The sequence below is a fragment of the Plecotus auritus genome (genome assembly GCF_963455305.1).
Source record: "Plecotus auritus genome assembly, chromosome: 3".
NCBI lineage: Eukaryota > Metazoa > Chordata > Mammalia > Chiroptera > Vespertilionidae > Plecotus > Plecotus auritus.
This window is the reverse complement of record NC_137772.1, coordinates 139902406-139921787: the sequence shown is the minus strand read 5'-3', so window position 1 is coordinate 139921787 and position 19382 is coordinate 139902406. Positions and strand designations below refer to the sequence as shown.

Below are 19382 nucleotides of genomic sequence, written 5' to 3'. Positions count from 1 at the left end.
GCGGGGCGGGACTGGGCCAGATGGGCCAGACACACCCTGGAGCCAACCACCCACGGTCCCTCCCCGGCATCTGCAGTGAACGGGGTCCCTCCAGCAGTGTGTGTGTATGTGTGTGTGTGTGTATATATATATATATATATATACACACACACACTGAGTGGCAAGATTATTGTGTGTTCAGAGATCATAATAATCTGGCCACTCAGTGTATATAGATAATTATAGCAAATTTATTCTCAGGTTGAATTCCTCTGGAGTCGTTCAATGGCCAACATTTGGCCTGAACCTTGCAGTTTTCTGTATATGAAAGTCAAATATCCTAATAGATTTATTATTGTTGTTGAACTTTTAAATTAAATAAAATACTAATTTTGGATTAAGTACCATGCTTTTTGTTACCACTGTCAATGTAAGAACTTCCAAACTTGTAGAGCATTTTTATGAGTTTGAGTCAAAGCTGATGACATGCAAGAGAGCAAGATCTCAAATGCTCTGGAGAATAAGTTTTGCAGTTTCCTTTATGCGAAATTTGAAATTAAAGAGGGAATGTAAGGAAGATTGCATGAAGGTGGGAGAAAGCAAAACCAGGATTGGATTATAAGAAGGAAGGTCTAAAAGGGGCCATTTCAAAGGTGTTTTAACCTAGATGCACAGAAACAATGGACAGGGCTTGATTAAGGCAAAGACAAGGTTGTGTGTGTTTTTCTGTTGTTGTTTTTTGTGGGTTTTTTTTAAATAAGGTTAAAGGAAAGTGTACTTTAATATATTTTTATTGATTTTTAGAGAGAGAGGAAGGGAGAGGGAGAGAGCGATGATGAGAGAGAATCATTGATTGGCTGCCTCCTGCATGCCCTCTACTGGGGATTGAGGCCACAACCTGGGCATGTGCCCTGACCAGGAATTGAACTGGTGACCACTTTGGTTCCTGGGTTGATGCTCAACCACTGAGCAGCACTGGCTGGGCAAAGACAAGCTTTTTAATAAAGAAATTATATGCCTGTGACTATCCACCAAAACCTGTGCAGCTAGTAATTTATCAACAGATCATCCTATGAGGTATACTTTGCACAGAATCCCGTTCTGTCCACACCTTTTAATATTAGTTTTTGTATCTTTTCCATAGTTACAGTTGAAATCCTATTATTTAGAAATGCAATCCAGTAAAACAAAATGATTAATAGCAATAATAGCTACATTTATCGAGTACTTAACTCTTACTGAACTTGTGCTAATCATTTCACAAACACAATTCACATTATTGTTTTCACCTTTTATAGTTAGGGAAATTTATGCTTTGTATCATTGCTGAAAGTCACACTACTACAGAAAAGCAAAGATGGAATTTGCACTCAAGTTTTTCTGGCATTAAACACTATGCATTTAAGCCGAACTGGTTTGGCTCAGTGGATAGAGCATCAGCCTGCGGACTCAAGGGTCCCAGGTTCGATTCTGGGATTCTGGTCAAGGGCATGTACCTTGGTTTCGGGCACACCCCCATAGGGGGTGTGCAGGAGGCAGCTGATTGATGTTTCTCTCTCATCAATGTTTCAAACTCTCTATCCCTCTCCCTTCCACTCTGTAAAAAAAAAATCAATAAAAAATATAAAACAACAACAACAAAAACACTATGCATTTAAGGACTGATCTATAAAACAAATAGCAGGCCAGAAAATGGCCATTCAGCCCCCAACATCAAGCATCTAAAATTTACATCTAAATTTAGATCTAAAGCATCTAACATAGAAATGTCATTTCCTCTAGTCCACTCAGTCTAGTTTTTACTGCTTTTGGCTCCAAGTGAAGAGCAATGTTTTAAAGCCCCTTGAATAAATGAAAATCCTCACTTATGCAACAACTATTTATTTAGCTTTTCCTATGGGTGATACAAGGTACGAGGTGGGCAATCTAACGATGACAGTTAGAGGACAGCTCTTTGAGAAGGTCACATCACAGTGGAAGAGGCAGAACTGTATTCTGTTGTACCCGATACGCAGCGAGTGGATGGAGGGTTATTGTTTCATACAGGGCCATTAAGGGAGAGCCTGCTGGAAAGGCAGTCTGTGAGCAGGGCTGGGGTGAGCAGGCTGGAGTGTTATGATACCCGAGAACAGAGCGTTCGGGGCAGAGGAAATGGCAAGCACAAATGCCCTCAGGTGGGAGCTTATTTGCTTCTTCAAATGGAAGCAAAGAGGCCACTATGGCCAGAGGTCAGTGAGGGAGTGAGGGTGACTCAAGGTGGAGGGGTGCAGGTCCAAGAGGAGCTGGAAAGGGAGCACATCATGTACGATGTCTGGGCTTTTATGATGGGAAGACCTGAAGGGTTTGGGGGCAGAGCCAAGGTTTTAACCCAGGTTTTCAAGAGCCACTCTGGTCTGCTGTACAAGGTGACAGGAGGGAGACCAGCTGGAATTAACTGTAGTCGCCCAGGTAAGAGATGATGGTGGGTGATGTAGGTGGTGAGATGTGGTCGGGTTTTTATCTGTTCTGAGAAGATGGGCTGAGGGAGTGGAACGTGCGGTGTGAGAGAAGAGTCGAGGATGACACACTTCCAGGTCTTCAGCCTGAGCACCAGGAAGGGGGGTTGCCATTTATTGCAAAGGGATGACTAGGAGAGGAACTGGCTGGTGGGGGAGAGGGCAGCAGAGTTTAGTTTTGGACGTATTTAGAGATGCCTACTAATCTCTAAGTGCAGATGTTCATCAGGCAGCTGAATATACAAGTCAGGAAAGATGAGAGGCTGGAATCCAGTAAACACCAAGGAGAATCTGCAAAAGCTTAAAATATGGGGGTTGGGGGGGCAATTAAATGACTCTTGAAAAAGTTTCAAGGCATTTTAATTTATACCATCACTGTTTCTATACCACTCATAAAGGTCTGTGATGACTGTAAAAATATGTGGCACCATCATGCTGTAAGCAGTGGCTATAGCTAGATCAATGGTTTCTAAAGTGTGGGCTTCAGGCCAACAAACATCTGCCTCACCCTGGAGCTTCTTAGAGATGCACGTTATTGGGCCCCAGCGACCTACTGAATCATAAACTCTGGGAATGGGGCCCAGGAAATGGTTTTGACAGGTTTTCTAGGCGGTTGTTATGCACATTAAAATGGAATTAGCCAGATAATAACAAGTTTAGTATTTCCAGATTTCAATCATTAAAAAAAGAAAGGAACAACATTTTTTTATGGGTAAAACATCTTTATTGTTTGAAGCATAAAAAAGAGTAAACAAAGCCAGGATGACATTTCATTTCTTACTTAGTCTTCTCAATGAGTTTATAAAAATATTTGCCACTTAGTCTGTATAGACCCTTGAAAATGTCTAGAAGTTTATATATGGTATATAAAGGCACTTAAAACATGAGATAAAAAACCACCTCACTGATACAACTAAAGTTGCTTTGAAAAAAATTTCTACATATAGACTCCTACATAAATAGGACCTCACTTTTTCTTGTTTTCCAACACATGCATAGCATTTTCCCCATGTTACCCACAGACCATCTTCTCACACCCTCTTTGTCCTTGATATAGCTTAACAGAAAAGCAAGCTAAAATTCATGTTGCCTTTTTTCCCCCAATCTAATCTCTTATTTTGCTTAAGCTAAAACAAAATTCTTAACTTGTAAGATCTTTTAGCACACCTGGTTCATTTTCATTTAGTTTCAAATCACAATTCATTTAATTGTGATGAAGTGAATGTATTTTTTAAAGTACCTATTATTCAGCTGCCAAAATCATACCAAGCAACATTTCTGAAGCATGTGAACATACATGGTGTATATCTGTAAGTATTACTGCTGCATCATTCTGCTTTTGAGCTGAATGAAATCATAGTAATGTAATCTTTGTAAATTGGGATTACAAGTTAAAATACAACTCAAAACATTCACTGCATTCACCTATGAAAGAAAGATGTGTGCTTCACATATTTTTAACTTCATTTTCTTTCAGGTTGGTCGAAGATAAACAATATAAAACATACATTAAATAAAAGCCCACTGACCTATGTCATACATGTACTGTTGCTAATTAAAATAAGTGTACTCTTGCTGTGGAAATTCTGTGTTTTGGAAATATTTATACGGTCATCTTTTCAAGGCATTGGTAAGAAAGGATAAATGTTTTCTTTGAACATATAGGATGCTATTTTAGAGGTGAGTTATTTCACCCTAAGAGTGTTCACTAAAAAAATACATTAATTGCTTTAAGGAATTACATGAATGTGGTTAATCTGAAATGATTTAACAATGCAATCCAAAGATTTGGTTACTTTTCTGGTGGGGTTTAGACTATAAATGAAAACTAACATTTAAAATAATATGGGGAAAATAGAGAGCCACTTGAATGTGTATCACTTTATTACTGCAATCATAAACGGTAATGATTTGAAATAGTCCTTGACATTGATTTGTAAATTTAAATTCATCCTTAATTATGCCTTTTCTTGTTGCTCACCCTTGTAAGAAATGCCATGATGATTAGCACATGGTTGTGTCCCATGGAGACTCCTGCACTGCCTTCCTGTGTATGTACATGTGCTCATTCATCGTGCCTCTGCTCACACTTTTCTATTTAAATTTTCTGTTGCATGGCATTGCAAAGCCTTTGCTGATTTTCAAGGCAGTCTTTCAGCTTATCCTCTGTCAAAGTCAATCGCTGCTCCAAGATTGAAACAGTCTGCAAAAAGGAGAACAAAATAATCAATGATGATGATGACAATGATGATAATCTCTGCAGAGGAGGTCCTCTTAGAACTGGAATGCCTACCTTTTTGCCAGGAAGTTGGCTCAAAAATGGACCCCAGAACTTGCTCTGCCTCTGGGCTCTACTCCAGGGCAAAGCACTGTCAAGCAGTTTGAAGAAAAGAAAAAACAAACAAAATAAAAATGGATGCATTTGAGGAAAAACAGAAAAGATCTTACAAAGCATCGATGCCAGGAAAGAGGCCACATGTGGAGATCTAAGTGGTATGGGGAGCAGGGTGGGGGTACAATGTCACATGCCTAGCCCATCATTGGTCATTCTATCACAGTCAATGACAGATCATATCTACACTACCTCAGACAGCTGGCTACCTAGTTTACTTTGAAAAAACCATAATGATTGCCTCTAGTTCTCATGTCCCAAAGATGATAATAGCACTTCAAAGAGTTGTTAGGAAGACTGAATGAAATGATGCATCAAAAATGCCTCAGCTAGTGCCTGGCACACAGGACATGATGAATCTTAGCTAGTCTAACCCCTTCAGCTAATAAATAAGTATATGACTACACACACACACACACACACACACACACATGACTACTCTTAAATTTGGGAAATCTAATTTTTTGTGATACTGACTTCATCTTCAGTCTTTTACATCTTTTAAAACAACCTTTATTATAAAACTAGAGGCCCAGTGCATGAAATTTGTGCACTTGGGGGAGGGGAGTGGGGGGTCTCTCAGACTGGCCTGTGCCCTCTCACAGTGTGGGAGCCCTCAGGGGATGTCCAACTAATGGCTTAGGCCCGCTCCCCATGGGGAGTGGGGAGCGGGCCTAAGCCGTCAGTCGGACATCCTTAGCACTGCGCAGAGGTGGGAGAGGCTCCTGCCACTGCCACTGTGCCAGCTGTGAGCCCTGGTAGTCAGTGCACCGCACAGCAACCCATCGTTCAGCTGTTTGGTCGATTTGCATATTAGCCTTTTATTATATAGAATAAAACAGATTCAGGAAGCCACATACAGGACATGTTACAATGACTTCTCATGAGAAAAACACTCTTCTAATCAGTACCCAGGTCCAGCACTAGAACTCTGCCAGCCACCCAGGTGCCTTTCCAGATGTCTGTCAGAATCACCATTCCTGCCCACCCTCTTAACAGTTACTATCCTGACGATTACAGGATCACTTTCTTTTATTTCTTTATCATTTTATCTTTCGTGTGTACATCCCTAGACACTTTAATTTTGTCATACCCATTTTAAATAGTTGATATGCATTTCATCTTTTATTAATCAACAAGAGGCCTGGTGCACTAATTCATGCACTGGTGAGGTCTGGCCAGCCCGTGCCCGATCGGGGGTGGGGCCGGCTGGGGGGGAGGGGCCATGGGCAGTTGGCTGGCTGGCCCCACCCCTGACCTCAGGAGGGGGTGTTGGGGGTGGGGCTGGGTGGGGGGAGGGACTGAGGGTGGTTGGCCAGCAGGCCTCACCCCCTGGTTGAACTCCCGAACTCCCGATCTAATTCCTGGTTGAGGGGACAATTTGCATATTAGCCTTTTATTATATAGGATAGGCTGCTATCCTTTCCCTCCTTTTCTTTACAAGTGGTTTGCTGTCAGGCTCAGGCCATGTGAAGGCAGAGTTCCCACCAGTTTGGACTTTAGGAATGGAACAGCCAGGTCCAGCACAGTCTGCTCTTCTACCCTCCTTGTCTTCTGTCATTTGGCAGTTGGACTCAAAGGCTGATAAGACTTAGGCTAGATCCCTTGGTAAGACTATAAGTGGTGGTCTGTTCTTTCATTAGAAGGCACATTACTAAGGTTTGGTTGTTTCTTTTCACAATGTTAGTAACTACTCAATGCTGAGAGCTCTTAATTCTTGGGAGTTGTAAGTGATGAGATTCAATTCCATCTTTAAAAATATATTAGTTAGGATAATTTATAAATAAGAGACATTTCCCTCATCTACTATTTGGTTATGCAGTGGTAGAGTTCATAGGGGAAAGGCCGGGGAAATGCTTGGTTATTTCAGCAGCAAGTTTCAAGATAATGAATTAGTGCCCTATCATCCTTTGAAGGTAACCAATTTTTAAAACTGTCATTATTTATAGCTTTTGCTTTCATATTTGATACCACAGATCATGACAAGTTAAAAATAACAGTGATGCTGGTAATATATTCTGCTATTTCTTGAGTGCCTACTATGAGTCAAGCATTTTACCAGGTACTTTACATATATTATCACAATTCCACATGCTAAAGCTGTTAAAAATATTATCAACACCTTTAACAATAGACTCCATTTATCTACCATCTAAACATAATTTCATTTTAATTTATTTCTAATTATAGTTCAGTAAAGACAGTACACTGCAGCTGAGTTAGAAGTCCAGTCATCTGTAAATAAAGTGAATCAGAACATGTTTGTGTTACTTGGTACTGGCCCACAGATTCACTGTTCATGTTTTGCAAGTGTGCTGTGCCTGTTTTTAACCACTTTCATACGTAAAAGCCAGCGAGCTATTCAAAATTGAAGATAAAAAAAATCATACAGACATTCAATAAAGCTTAAAGTGATTCATTTATCTGTGAATCAGGCCAAAGGAAGAAGAAATGGATTGTGAAGCTGAAAGAGTGGAGAATGAAAAGATTCATGTGGGAGAGATGTAGGAGGACTCAACACTGCATGCAAGAGTGCAGCTGATGCAGTTGTGGCAGTGTGGGGAACAAGCCAGCCAGGACTGAATCTGCATGGAGCTGAATGTTTTTACTCTGTATTTAGTGGCTCTAAACCCTGGCTATCACACAAAATCATATGGGGTGATTGAAAGAGCTTATCCCAGACCAATGTAAATGAATTCTCTGGAGATGAGAATAGGACATCTGAATGCTTATGAACTACCCAGGTGATTATAATGTAGACAGGGCTGAGAACAGAATTAGATTATTTCTATGTAAGACCTATTTCAACTTGAAATATTTATTCTGGAAAAGTAATTGACATATCTAGATCACATTACAGCCTCTTCTCATAACTGTGACAAGTCCGTTCTGACGAATACTGGTATTCTTAGTCTATGTATCAAAGAGGAACAACAGAAAACTTCTTCAAAGGAAACACTGAATCAGCGAAGCTGGAAGAGAAACCTTTGGTGGTTTCAACACAACACTCCCCTTAAATGACGTCTATATCTCCTGACCAAGAGTTGGAAGACCTTTGATATATTAACATCCATGGTGTTCCTTCTTTGCAAAGGTAAACTGGTAAGATTCTAAAATGGGAATGCAAACTCCATCACCTGCAGAAGAACTCAGCATCAATGCAAGAAGCTCTGGAATGAGGGGATAGCAAGAATATCTTCAGAGTGAAGAACTGTAAACACTGCCAGTAGTTCATTCTAACCAGAAATAATTAATCCCAATAGATTTGTCTTATGGCCCTAAATATGCCACTGAAAATGTCCTAATCTGAACATATCAAAACTTCTTAGGCTAAAACATTACTACCCAGATCAAAATGCTGCCACCTCTATTCTTTATAGTCTCTACTGCTCCCTTCTGGCCCCTGGATGCAAGATACAGGAGAGAGAGAGAGAGGGCGGGGGGGGGGGGGGGGGGGCTCTGACCTTATCTCCACAAGATCTTGCTAGAGCAGCTCAGCGGAGCATTCCTTGCTATATTGACTGCCACCTTGAGCTTGCCTTTCTAAGAAAAAAGAATTTACCCCTACTCTGCTAATTCTACAACCTGCTGTAACCAGGATTGTTCTGCATATCTTGCCCCCCAGTGCAAAGCATAGCAATTCACCTGTGTCAAAACATTGAGCTGTTCCATAATATGCTCTAAAGCTTCAGTCACAGCGAGCGGTATGCTTCTTTGACTCTCAGAAGGGAGATCGCTCATGTCTTCTGATTTCTTTTTCAAGGTCGTTCGTGGATATTCTGATGGCATTAAAGAAGGATTCAAGAAATATTTGCACAGCTCTTCATCCTTGTCTGGTAGAGTTCTAACAACAGTGTCCGTTGTCTTTGACATCATGGAAAGAAGAGAAAGAGTTCGTTACATTGCCCAAACTTTAAAATTATACGTAAAAGTTTTCAATATTCTCCTTCTAAAAGCCCAGCTTTCCTTTGTTTATCCTCAACTATGACAAAGTATGAAAATTAAAATTATAACAAGGAAATAAAGCTAAAAATTAACACAGAAAATTCACAATTTTCCTTGATTTTTTTCAATGGACTGCATTTTGCATGTATTTGTCTGAGGGGTTAGCTATTCTTATCATTAAAAGATTGTTAGATGCACTCTAATTCTTAATCAAATATCACATTCACTAAGGTGATTATTATTTTAAAAAAGTGGAAAATAACAAGTATTGGTGAGGATGTGGAGAAACTGGAACCCTCATGTATTGCTGGTGTGAATATAAAATACTGCAGTTCCTGTAAAAACAGTTTCACTGCTCCTCACAAAGTTAAGCATAGAATTACCATATGATCAATTCCACTCCTAGGTATATCCTATCTAATAAAAGAGTAATATGCAAATTAACCATCACTCTGCTACACCCACAAGCCACACCCACCAGCCAATCAAGAGTGAGTATGCAAATTAACCCAACCAAGATGTCTGCGGCCATGGAGAGAGCAGGAGGCTTGGGTTTCCCCGGCAATGGAGGAAGCCAAGCTTTCCGCACAACCCTGGCAGGCCCAGGCCTCCGCTCAAGGCTACCAAGTTTCAATTATAGAAGATAAGTAAATCCCAACAAAAATGGCAGTAGCCACGGAGCTGGAGAGAGCAGAAGGCTTGAGTTGCCCCGGCAATGGAGAAAGCCAAGCTTTCCGTGCACCCTGGTGGGCCCAGGCCTCCGCTTAAGGCTACAAAGTTTCAATTATAGAAGATACATAAATCCCAACAGAAATGGCTGCTGCCACAGAGCAAGCAGAAGGCTTGGCTCTGCTCCAGGCTACAAAGTTTCAATTATAGAAGATAAATAAATCCCAGATCCCAGGGCCTCCACTTGGGTCGCCAGGGGGCATGGCCGGCCTGCAAACCACCACAGGCCCCTTGCCAAGGCCAACCTACGCCCCAAGGGAACCCCCACCCTGATCCGGGACACCCTTCAGGGCAAACCAACTGGCCCCCACCGGTGCACCAGGCCTCTATCCTATCTAATAAAAGAGTAATATGCAAATTGACCATCACTCCAACACACAAGATGGCTGCCCCCATGTGGTCAAAGATGGCTGCCGCCATGTGGACACAAGCTGGCCACCACAAGATGGCCAGCAGGGGAGGGCAGTTGGGAGGGACCAGGCCTGCAAGGGAGGGCAGTTCTGGGTGATCAGACCAGCAGGGGAGGGAAGTTGGGAGGGACCAGGCCTGCAAGGGAGGGCAGTTGGGGGCGATCAAGCCTGCAGGGGAGGGCAGTTAGGGGTGACCAGGCCGGCAGAGGAGGGAAGTTGGGGGTGATTGGGCCTGCAGGAAAGGGCAGTTGGGGGGGGACCCAGGCCTGCAGGGGAGAGCAGTTGGAGGGGACCAGGCCTTCAGGGGAAGGCAGTTAGGGGCAAACAGGCTCGCAGGAGAGCAGTTAGGCATCAATCAGGCTGGCAGGGGACTGGTTAGGGGGTGATAAGACTGGCAAGGCAGAAGCTGTTAGGGGCAATCAGGAAGGCAGGCAGGCAGGCAGTTGGGAGCCAGCAGTCCTGGATTGTGAGAGGGATGTCTGACTGCCCGTTAGGCCCAATCCCATTCTAAACGGGCAGTCAGACATCCCTCGAGGGGTCCCAGATTGGAGAGGGTGCAGGCTGGGCTGAGGGACACCCCCCCATGCACGAATTTCATGCACCAGGCCTCTAGTATCTAAAATAATTGAAAGCAGGAACTTGAACAGATACTTGTACACCAATGTGAATAGTATCATTATTCAAAATAGCCAAAGATGGAAACAACCCAATATCCATTATCAGATAAATGTATAAACAATAGATTACTACTTAGCCATAAACATAAATGGAATTCTGATATATGCTACAACATGGATGAACCTTAAGAACATTATGCTAAGTGAAATAAGCCAGAACAAAAGAAAATACTGTATAATTCTACATACATGTGGTACCTAGAATAAGGAAATTGAGAGACAGAAAGTAGAGTAGAGGTTACCATGAGGTGGGACGAGGGAAATGTAGAGTTATGTACCTATTGTTTAATGGGTACAGAGTTTCTGTTTGGAATGATGAAAAAGTTCTTAAAATAGATACTGGGAATGGTTACAATAGCATTGTGAATACTTACTTAATGCCAGTGAATTACACTTAGAAACGGTTAAAATGTTAAGTTTTATGTTATGTATATTTTACCACAATAAAATAAAGGCACAGAAAAAAAACCCTCAAAATATGTCAGTGAGCAATCTGCAAATACAATTAAGAAAACAATTCCACTTACAATAACATAAAAAATGTATTTAGAAATAAATTTAATAAAAGAAGTACAAGACTTGTACACTGAAAACTATAAACCATCACTGAAAGAAATTGAAGATCTAAAGAAATGGAAAGACATCCCATATCCCATGCTCATGGACCACAAGATTTAGTATTGTTAAAATGGCAATACTCCCCAAATTAATATATACAGATTCAATCCAATCCTTATCAGAATCCCAGCTTCCTTTTTAAAAGAAATTGGCAAACTGATCTTAAAATTCATATGGGAATGCAACGTTCCCAGAATAGCCACCATAGAACCAAAGAACAAAGTTAGAGAACTCATACTTCCTAATTTCAGAACTTACTACAAAACAATAGTACTCAAGACAGTGTGGCACTGGCATAAAGATAGACTTACAGATCAATGGATTAGAATTCAGAGTCTAAAAAGAAACCCTTCCATTTACGGCCATTTGATTTTTGACAAAGTTGCTAGACAATTTAATGGGATAAACGGCGTCTTTTCAACAAATTGTGCTGGGAAAAGAATGGATTTGGGCCCTTACCTCACATCATATACAAAATTAACTCATTCATCCATATAACACAATGGATCATAGACTTATATATAAGGAAAAAAACTATAAAAATATTAAAAGTAAACATAGAAGTAAAATTTCCTAACCTTAGAGTACATAGAGGCTTCTTATACATAACACCAAAAATACACATAAATAAATAAATAAATAGGACCTTATCAAAATTAAAAACTTTCGTGTATCAAAAAACATCAACAAGAAAATGGGGAAAACCCACAGAATGGGAGAACATATTTATAAATCATATATTTATATGAAACTTGCATGAATAACACTTAAAAAACTCTTATATCTCAAAGATAGAAAGCAAATGACCAAATTAAAAAATGGTCAAAAGATCTGAATAGACACTTTTCCAAAGAAGTTACACAAATGGCTAATAAGCAAATAAAAAAATGCTCATCATCATTAGGGAAATGCAAATCAAAATCACAATGAGATACCACTTCACTAGGATGATTAAAATAAAAAGGACAGAATATAAGTGTTAATAAAGATATAGAGAATTTGGAACCCTAATACATTGCTGGTGGGACTATAGAATGGTGCAGTTGGGTAGTTCCTCAAAATGTTAAACTAGATCAAGCACGACAAACTCAGGGCCCACAACAAATATTTTTGTGGCCCAGCCGATATAACAGTATGTAAAAAACGTTTTAATAAAAATTTCATAACTTAATTTTTACAATATTCTGTTATACATAATCCTATATAATAAAAGCCTAATGTCTGGTCGTCTGGTTGGTGGTTCAACCAAAGCGTAATATGCTAAGGCCACTCAACCACTCACTATGACGTGCACTGACCACCAGGGAGCAGACACTCCGACCAATAGGTTAGCTTGCTGCTGGGGTCCAGCCAATGGGGACTGAGCGAGATGGGCCGGATGTACCCTGGAGCTCTCCCACAGTCCCTCCTTGGCTGGCCAACCTTCCATGTCCCTCCCCAGCCTCGATTATGCACTGGTGGGGTCTCTCAGCCTGGCCTGTGCCTTCTCCCAATCCGGGCTGAAGAACTCCCCCCACCCCCACCCCGAGTGCACGAATTTCGTACACCAGGCCTCTAGTTATTAATAATGAACTACAACATTCACTAATGACTGATTACTATAATCGTGTTGCATTCATTTCCCTTATGTGCCTTACCCACAGGAGCACCATTTCTCTTCACAAATACTAGCAGGGAATATTTTAGCAGCCGACTGCCACGTCATTAGTCTTATACTGACTTGTTTGGTGTGCACAACAGAAAATATTTTGCTTTCAGAGAACAAGAAAAATGGGTTTATTTGCGTTATGCTTATTAATTTGTGCAGTTATTCAGTGTCTGGTAAGTTAATGTTCAAGAAAACATATTCATTTTTATTAAAATGTTCTATTATTTTATGTTAATGATTACTTATTTATTTCAGCCCTTTGTATTCAGCATGTCTCTACTGCAATAAACCTACATTTCTATGAAAATTGAAGCTTTTGTTTTTTTGCAGCCCACATAAACTTAAATCTTGTTTATTTGCCCTGTTGTTAGCCTTTGAGTTTGACATGCTTGTACTAGATGATCCAGCAATTCCACTCCTTGGTAAATGCCCAAGAGAAATGAAAACATACATTCAAGTCATAGCAGCATTATTCATAATCATCAAGAAAATGGAAACAATCCATATGCAACCAAATGCTGTAATAATGAATGGATAAACAAAATGCAGTACATCCTTACAATGGTTATTACTAGTACTTACAAAAAGGAATGAAGTACTGATACATGCTACAACATGGATGGATCTTGAAAACATTAGGCTAAGTTACAGAAGCTATACACAAAGGCCACATATTGTTTGATTCTATGCACATGAAATCGTCAGAATAGACAAATACAGGAAGATAGCTGAGATTAGTGATTATAGGGACTGGGAAGAGGGAAAATTGGTAATGGGTATGTCATTGATAAAAACATTCTCAAGTTCTTTTTGGAATGATGAAATATTCTAAAATTAGATAGTGGTGATGGCTATACAACTTTGTGAATATACTAAAAACCAATGAACTGTACACTTTAAAAGGGCGAATTCTATACTATGTGAATTATATCTCATTAAAGCTATTAAGGAGACAAGCAAAAAATCCAAATATATGTGTCATAGAAGTTTGTGTTTTTTAAATTTTTCATCAGTTTTTCATTTCTGGTTATTACTTGGGACATGAGAAATTACTGACAGAAATTACCTCAAACATGGAAAGTGTACTTCTAACGATAATGATAACCATGAGGAGAAGGGGGAGGAAGGAGAGGAGAAGGAGGGGGGAGAAAAGGAAAATGACAATGAAAATTATCACTATAGAGCTTACTGTATATGCACGTGGACTATTTCAATTGCTTTACACATCTTAACTGGTTTAATCCTCACAATAATCCTATCAGGTAGGTTCTACTATTATTCCCACTTCATAAATGAGAAAACAGAGGTACAGATTAAATCACTTATTCAAGGGCACACAGGCAGGGAAGACATTGGAAACAACTAATCTAAGAGATGTTAGGACTCCAGGTACTGTAACTTTGGGATCAGACCACTGTTCCCCATGATCCTTCTAATCATTTTTTAAGAAAGTAAAAACTTTCGCCCTAACCGGTTTTGCTCAGTGGATAGAGCATCGGCCTGCGGACTGAGGGGTCCTAGGTACAATTCCGGTCAAGGGCATGTACCTTGGTTGTGGGCACATCCCCAGTAGGGGGTGTGCAGGAGGCAGCTGATCTGGTGTTTCTCTCTCATTGATGTTTCTAACTCTCTTTCCCTCTCCCTTCCTCTCTGTAAAAAAATCAATAAAATATATTTTTTTAAAAAAAGAAAAGAAAAACTTTCAAGTTTCTCTCTCTCATAATCTTATTAATTCACCATTTGTTGAAAACAATAACAACAAAGTCAAAATCCACATTCAGAATTCAAGCTTATTTTAAAAATATGTATAAAATGCATTTTAGTACTTCTATTTAGCCATGTGCATCTACTCAGGGTCTTCTCATCTGTTCACTCAATGGATGTTTCTGGAGCCAGCTCCATGCCAGGCACTGTTCTGAGTGGCGAGGACATAACAGTGGGCAGCACAACCCTAGACCCTGCTTCTCCGAAGTTTAGGTCCTGGTGCCTTCAGTCTTTTGATGTATTTTCTTCCTCAGAGATTTATTAACTTACTAGAGGCCCGATGCATGAAATTCGTGCACTGGGGGAGAGGGGGCAGGGGTCCCTCATCGCTGCCTGCACCCTCTTGCAGTCCGGGAGCCCTCAGGGAATGTCCGACTGCCGGCTTAGGCCCGTTCCCCATAGGAAACGGGCCTAAGCCGGCAGTCGGACATTCCTCTCACAGTCTGAGACCCCTCGCTCCTTACCGCCCACCTGCTCGCTGCTCCTCACCACTCGGCTCGCTCCTCCTTAGCACTGCCACAGAAGCCGGCTTCTGGCTGAGTGGCACTCCCCCTGTGGGAGCACACTGACCACCAGGGGGGAAGTTCCTGTGATGAGCGTCTGCCCCCTGGTGGTCAGTGCTCATCATAGCAACTGGTCATTTCTCTGTTAGGTCAATTTGCATATTATGCTTTTATTATATAGAATATTTTTGTTTTATTGTCTAGCAGGCTATATTTACCTCTAAAATTCATCCTAGTCTCTGAGAAGTTATTCTTTGTATTCCCAAATTTTCCACATCTGTAATATGCCTGAAATGTTAGAGAGTGAACCTCAAATATCTGTGAGAATGCCTTTTTAGGGGATGAAGCACTCATTAAAACCCACACCCCAAAACAATCCCATTACTATCACTTGCAATTACTCAGCTCCACATGAGAAAGAAAAGCTAACATTGTCCTTAAAATGTCCAGAAGCAAAATTTCATCAAGCATACATCATGAAAACACAAGTTACCCTAAAGCAGTGGTTGGCAAACTGCGGCTCGCGAGCCACATGCGGCTCGTGAATTGTGGTTTGCTGCTCTGTTGACTAATGAGCTTGCTGACCACTGGGATAGGGGCTTAATCACAAGGAACAACAACAGCCTGTAATTATTGGAATCGAGAGTCTAGGTCAGTGGTCGGCAAACTCATTAGTCAACAGAGCGGCAAACCGTGGCTCACAAGCCGCAGTTTGCCGACCACTGCCCTAAAGGATTTTAGATGCTTCTCATCAGACATACCCAGAAGCACCCACGACCTCTACCTATTCATTCTCTGAGCTAAAGGAACCAGGAAATAATAACATACAGCACTTACTTACCTGCCCAGCTACTAGCTGGTGGCAAAGATTGAAACAACAGCAGGTTTAAACAGAGCACAGAATATACAAAGGATTCGCCAAGAAGCCCTGCCTCACTATCACAGTCTGCATTCTTGATCCCAGTAGCCCCTTCACTGCTTGTGAACAATGCTGGGATGGCCATGCACAACCATCGCCCAAAACAAACAATTCTTCTCTGCCTGCACTGGTCTTCTCTGCCTTCCTAGTGCAACTGGATCTTTTTGTTCTCTCAATTTCAGCATGACTGTCACAACTCCAGAACAGCAGTCCCTGACCCCCTCCTGAAGCCTTTCCCTTCTCTACCACAGCATCCTGATGCTTCCACCAGAACTGATCAGAGTTTGTGTTTATGTATTTGTTCCTTGTTTTACTGTCTTTCACTAGACTGAGCTACGCCCACTCTTCTCACCACTGCATCCTCTGGACTTAGCAGGAACTTGAATATTTTTTTAATGTGTTAGCCACTTACATGCAGATTTTACTACCACTCTCACATATGAAAACCAAACTATAACCAAGAGTCTTTCTTTACACGATCACAACATACCTAAGTATGTGCACACATGGCTGAAAATATAGTTGTGTTGTAGTAGCAGCTGCAGCTGTTCCTGGGAAAATCCTCAATCTAATTAACAATCAGCCTTTAAACTCTGGGGTTTGCAGTCAGGGCAGTTAGTGAAGGAAGGGCAAAGAGAAGATTTAAGATCACAGTCTAAACTTCAATACACCTTAATAGTGGTTTTCTTGCTGTGCCCAACAACAAATACATTAATATCTTATAACATATGGAGTTGACAAAAGAGGAAAGGGTATAGGCAAAGAGAAGAAAAGGGACTACATCTCCACCCCACAACATTAGCCAATTGACATATCTGTCTTTCTGTCTCTCAAAGGTTTTGGAATCTAGTTATTAGGAGATTCTTTCTCACCAACCAACCGGGCCTTTACATCTTGTCTATACAGGGAAGGAGTGAGAAGTAGAACTTTGGGAAGTTTCAATGCACTCATTCATAAAAAACAACAACACAAAACAACTGAGAAAAAAAAATATGGGAAAAAACTGGGAAAAAAAATATGTTTAAGATTCTGGGCTATTATTAGGGGTCCGGCAAATGAGGCTTCAGTACCTATTGCTCCCAATTTCAAAGTTGCTAATACCCATTGTTTGGGTGAATGCTTACTGAGTATGCCATCATATGAAGCATTTGCCAGTGTTAGATTGAATAGGATGTGAAGCCTGCACTGGAGTATTCTCTGCTGTGGTGAAAGAAGGGAGGAAAGACAGAGCAAGACTGAGATCCCCTGCAGTGCCTGGCACACCGAATGAACTGCTGCAAGAACAAGAAACACAAGCAGCCAAATCACACTGTGTTCCCTCATCTCTTACGTTTACTGTTAATACTTGAAGTACAGTGGAGTACCAAGAATTCATTCGTTAATTTATGCAACAAAGACCTCTGATGGCAGGCGTTCAACCTACAGCAGAGAACAAGTCAGATGTGGTATCTTCCTTCATGAAACTAACAGTTCCCCAGGGACCCTGTCATCCCTGAGGATGCAGGGCAAGCACCACTGCAGCTCTTCTTGGGTAAGCCGTGGCTGCCACCTCAAAGTTGGGAAACGCACCCTCATCAAGTGCAGGAATGAGTATAAGTGGCCGAGAAATCCTTATCTCTGCAGGCTAAAAAGCTTCCCTTTCCATCTGAACATACGAAATAATATAAAAATATACAGAGCTGACTGATGCAAAAAGCTCCAATAATCCTGAGAGCTACATATAAAACCTGTGACCTTCTGTGGACAAATGACTCTCAACAGGTTGTTTAAATGTCACCGTTAATTTTAATGCATAATTTTCATATGTCACTTACATTAGAGAATGAATTCCTTTAATGCATCAGTAGAAAGTGAAAATTGTGGCATTTGAAAGCAAATTTTTATTAGGAAATTAACCTTTCAACAATGTAATCAAGGTCTCCACATGTAAACTATTATTATTTATATTATTAACAATGGGCCATTCAAGACACTGTGGTGCTCAATTACATGCGCATTCACACATTATATTTATGTCCTTTCTTCCTCCCTTCTCTGCTCCTTCTTCTACCCTCCCACTGTCAGAGATGGCATGGCAGGACAAATCACTGTTGCCCTCCCAGAAGTCTTTGTTCATGCCATCAGTAGAGCATTTATAACTCCTTGTTATATTTGTGTCTACATGTCTATATTCCCTACTAAACTATACCAGGTGTACTGGTTAATAATGGTGGATTTTGTAATCAAAGAAAAGACGATAATTTCAAGAGAAACATCTAAAGTACTTTATTCAAAGTAATGTCCATCGCTAGCTACACATTTCCCCCATCTTTCAGATAATTTGTGGATACCATCCCAATAGAACTTTTCTTGTTTTGAGGCAAACCATTCAGAGACCCAATTTTCCACGTCTTCGTACATTTTGAAGAGCTGCTAAGTGCGTGTGCCATCGATCCGAACAAGTGGTAATCTGAAGGAGCAAGGTCTGGTGAATACAGCAGGTGGGTTAATACTTCCCAGGCAAGATCTTTTAACGTGTCTTTAACTGATTTTGAAGTGTGTGATGGTGCGTCATTATGAAGCAAAATTACTTTGCCGTGTCTTCTGGCACATTCTGGTCGTTTCACGATCAAAGTGTGGTTCAAATTGATTATTTGTTGTCGGTAGCGATCAGTATTAATGGTTTCACCTGGTTTAGAAGCTCATAATACACCTCACCTTCCTGATCCCACCAAACGCAGAGCATTGTCTTCTTTCCAAAGGGATTTAGCCTTGCAGTTAATGTTGATGGTTGACCTGGATCAACCCATGATTTTGTGCATTTGGGATTCTCAAAATCCACTTTTCATCGCCAGTCACAATTCGATGCAAAAAAAGACTTTCTTTCGTGCTGCTGAAGCAACATTTTACTGATGACTTTTCGGTTTTCCATTTGTCTTTCGTTCAGTTGATGTGGCACCCATTTTCCTTCCTTTAAAATCTTTCCCATTGCTTGTAAACGATCGGAAATTGTTTGCTGAGCAACGTTTAATCTTTCTGCAAGTTGTTTTTGATTTTGACATCTTCATCCAATAATGCTTGTAATTGTTGGTCTTCAAACTTTTTCGGTTTACCTAGATATTCTTTGTCTTTCACATCGAAATCATCACTTTTAAAGCGTTTAAAACAGCATTCACAAGTATCTTGAGATGGAGCATGTTCACCATAAGCTTCCTGAAGTATTCAGCAGCACTTTTCTTCGAAATAAAGTAATGAATTATAACTTCCCACAAATGCTCTTTTTTTGTCACGAAATTCGACATTTCTAAGCGTAAAAATATCTAT

General features: G+C 40.7%; 1 protein-coding gene across 1 annotated transcript in view; it reads right to left on the bottom strand.

The window, feature by feature from the left end:
• Positions 1 to 3182: 3182 nt before the first annotated feature.
• Positions 3183 to 19382, bottom strand: part of POC1B (POC1 centriolar protein B) — a 107526-nt gene continuing 91326 nt past the window's right edge. The window contains exons 11-12 of the mRNA XM_080662452.1: positions 8512 to 8730; positions 3183 to 4677 (exon numbers count right to left, since the gene is read on the bottom strand). Of these exons, the coding sequence (XP_080518578.1) occupies positions 4573 to 4677; positions 8512 to 8730 (324 nt within the window). The 3' untranslated portion in view covers positions 3183 to 4572. The remainder of the gene's footprint in view (positions 4678 to 8511; positions 8731 to 19382) is intronic.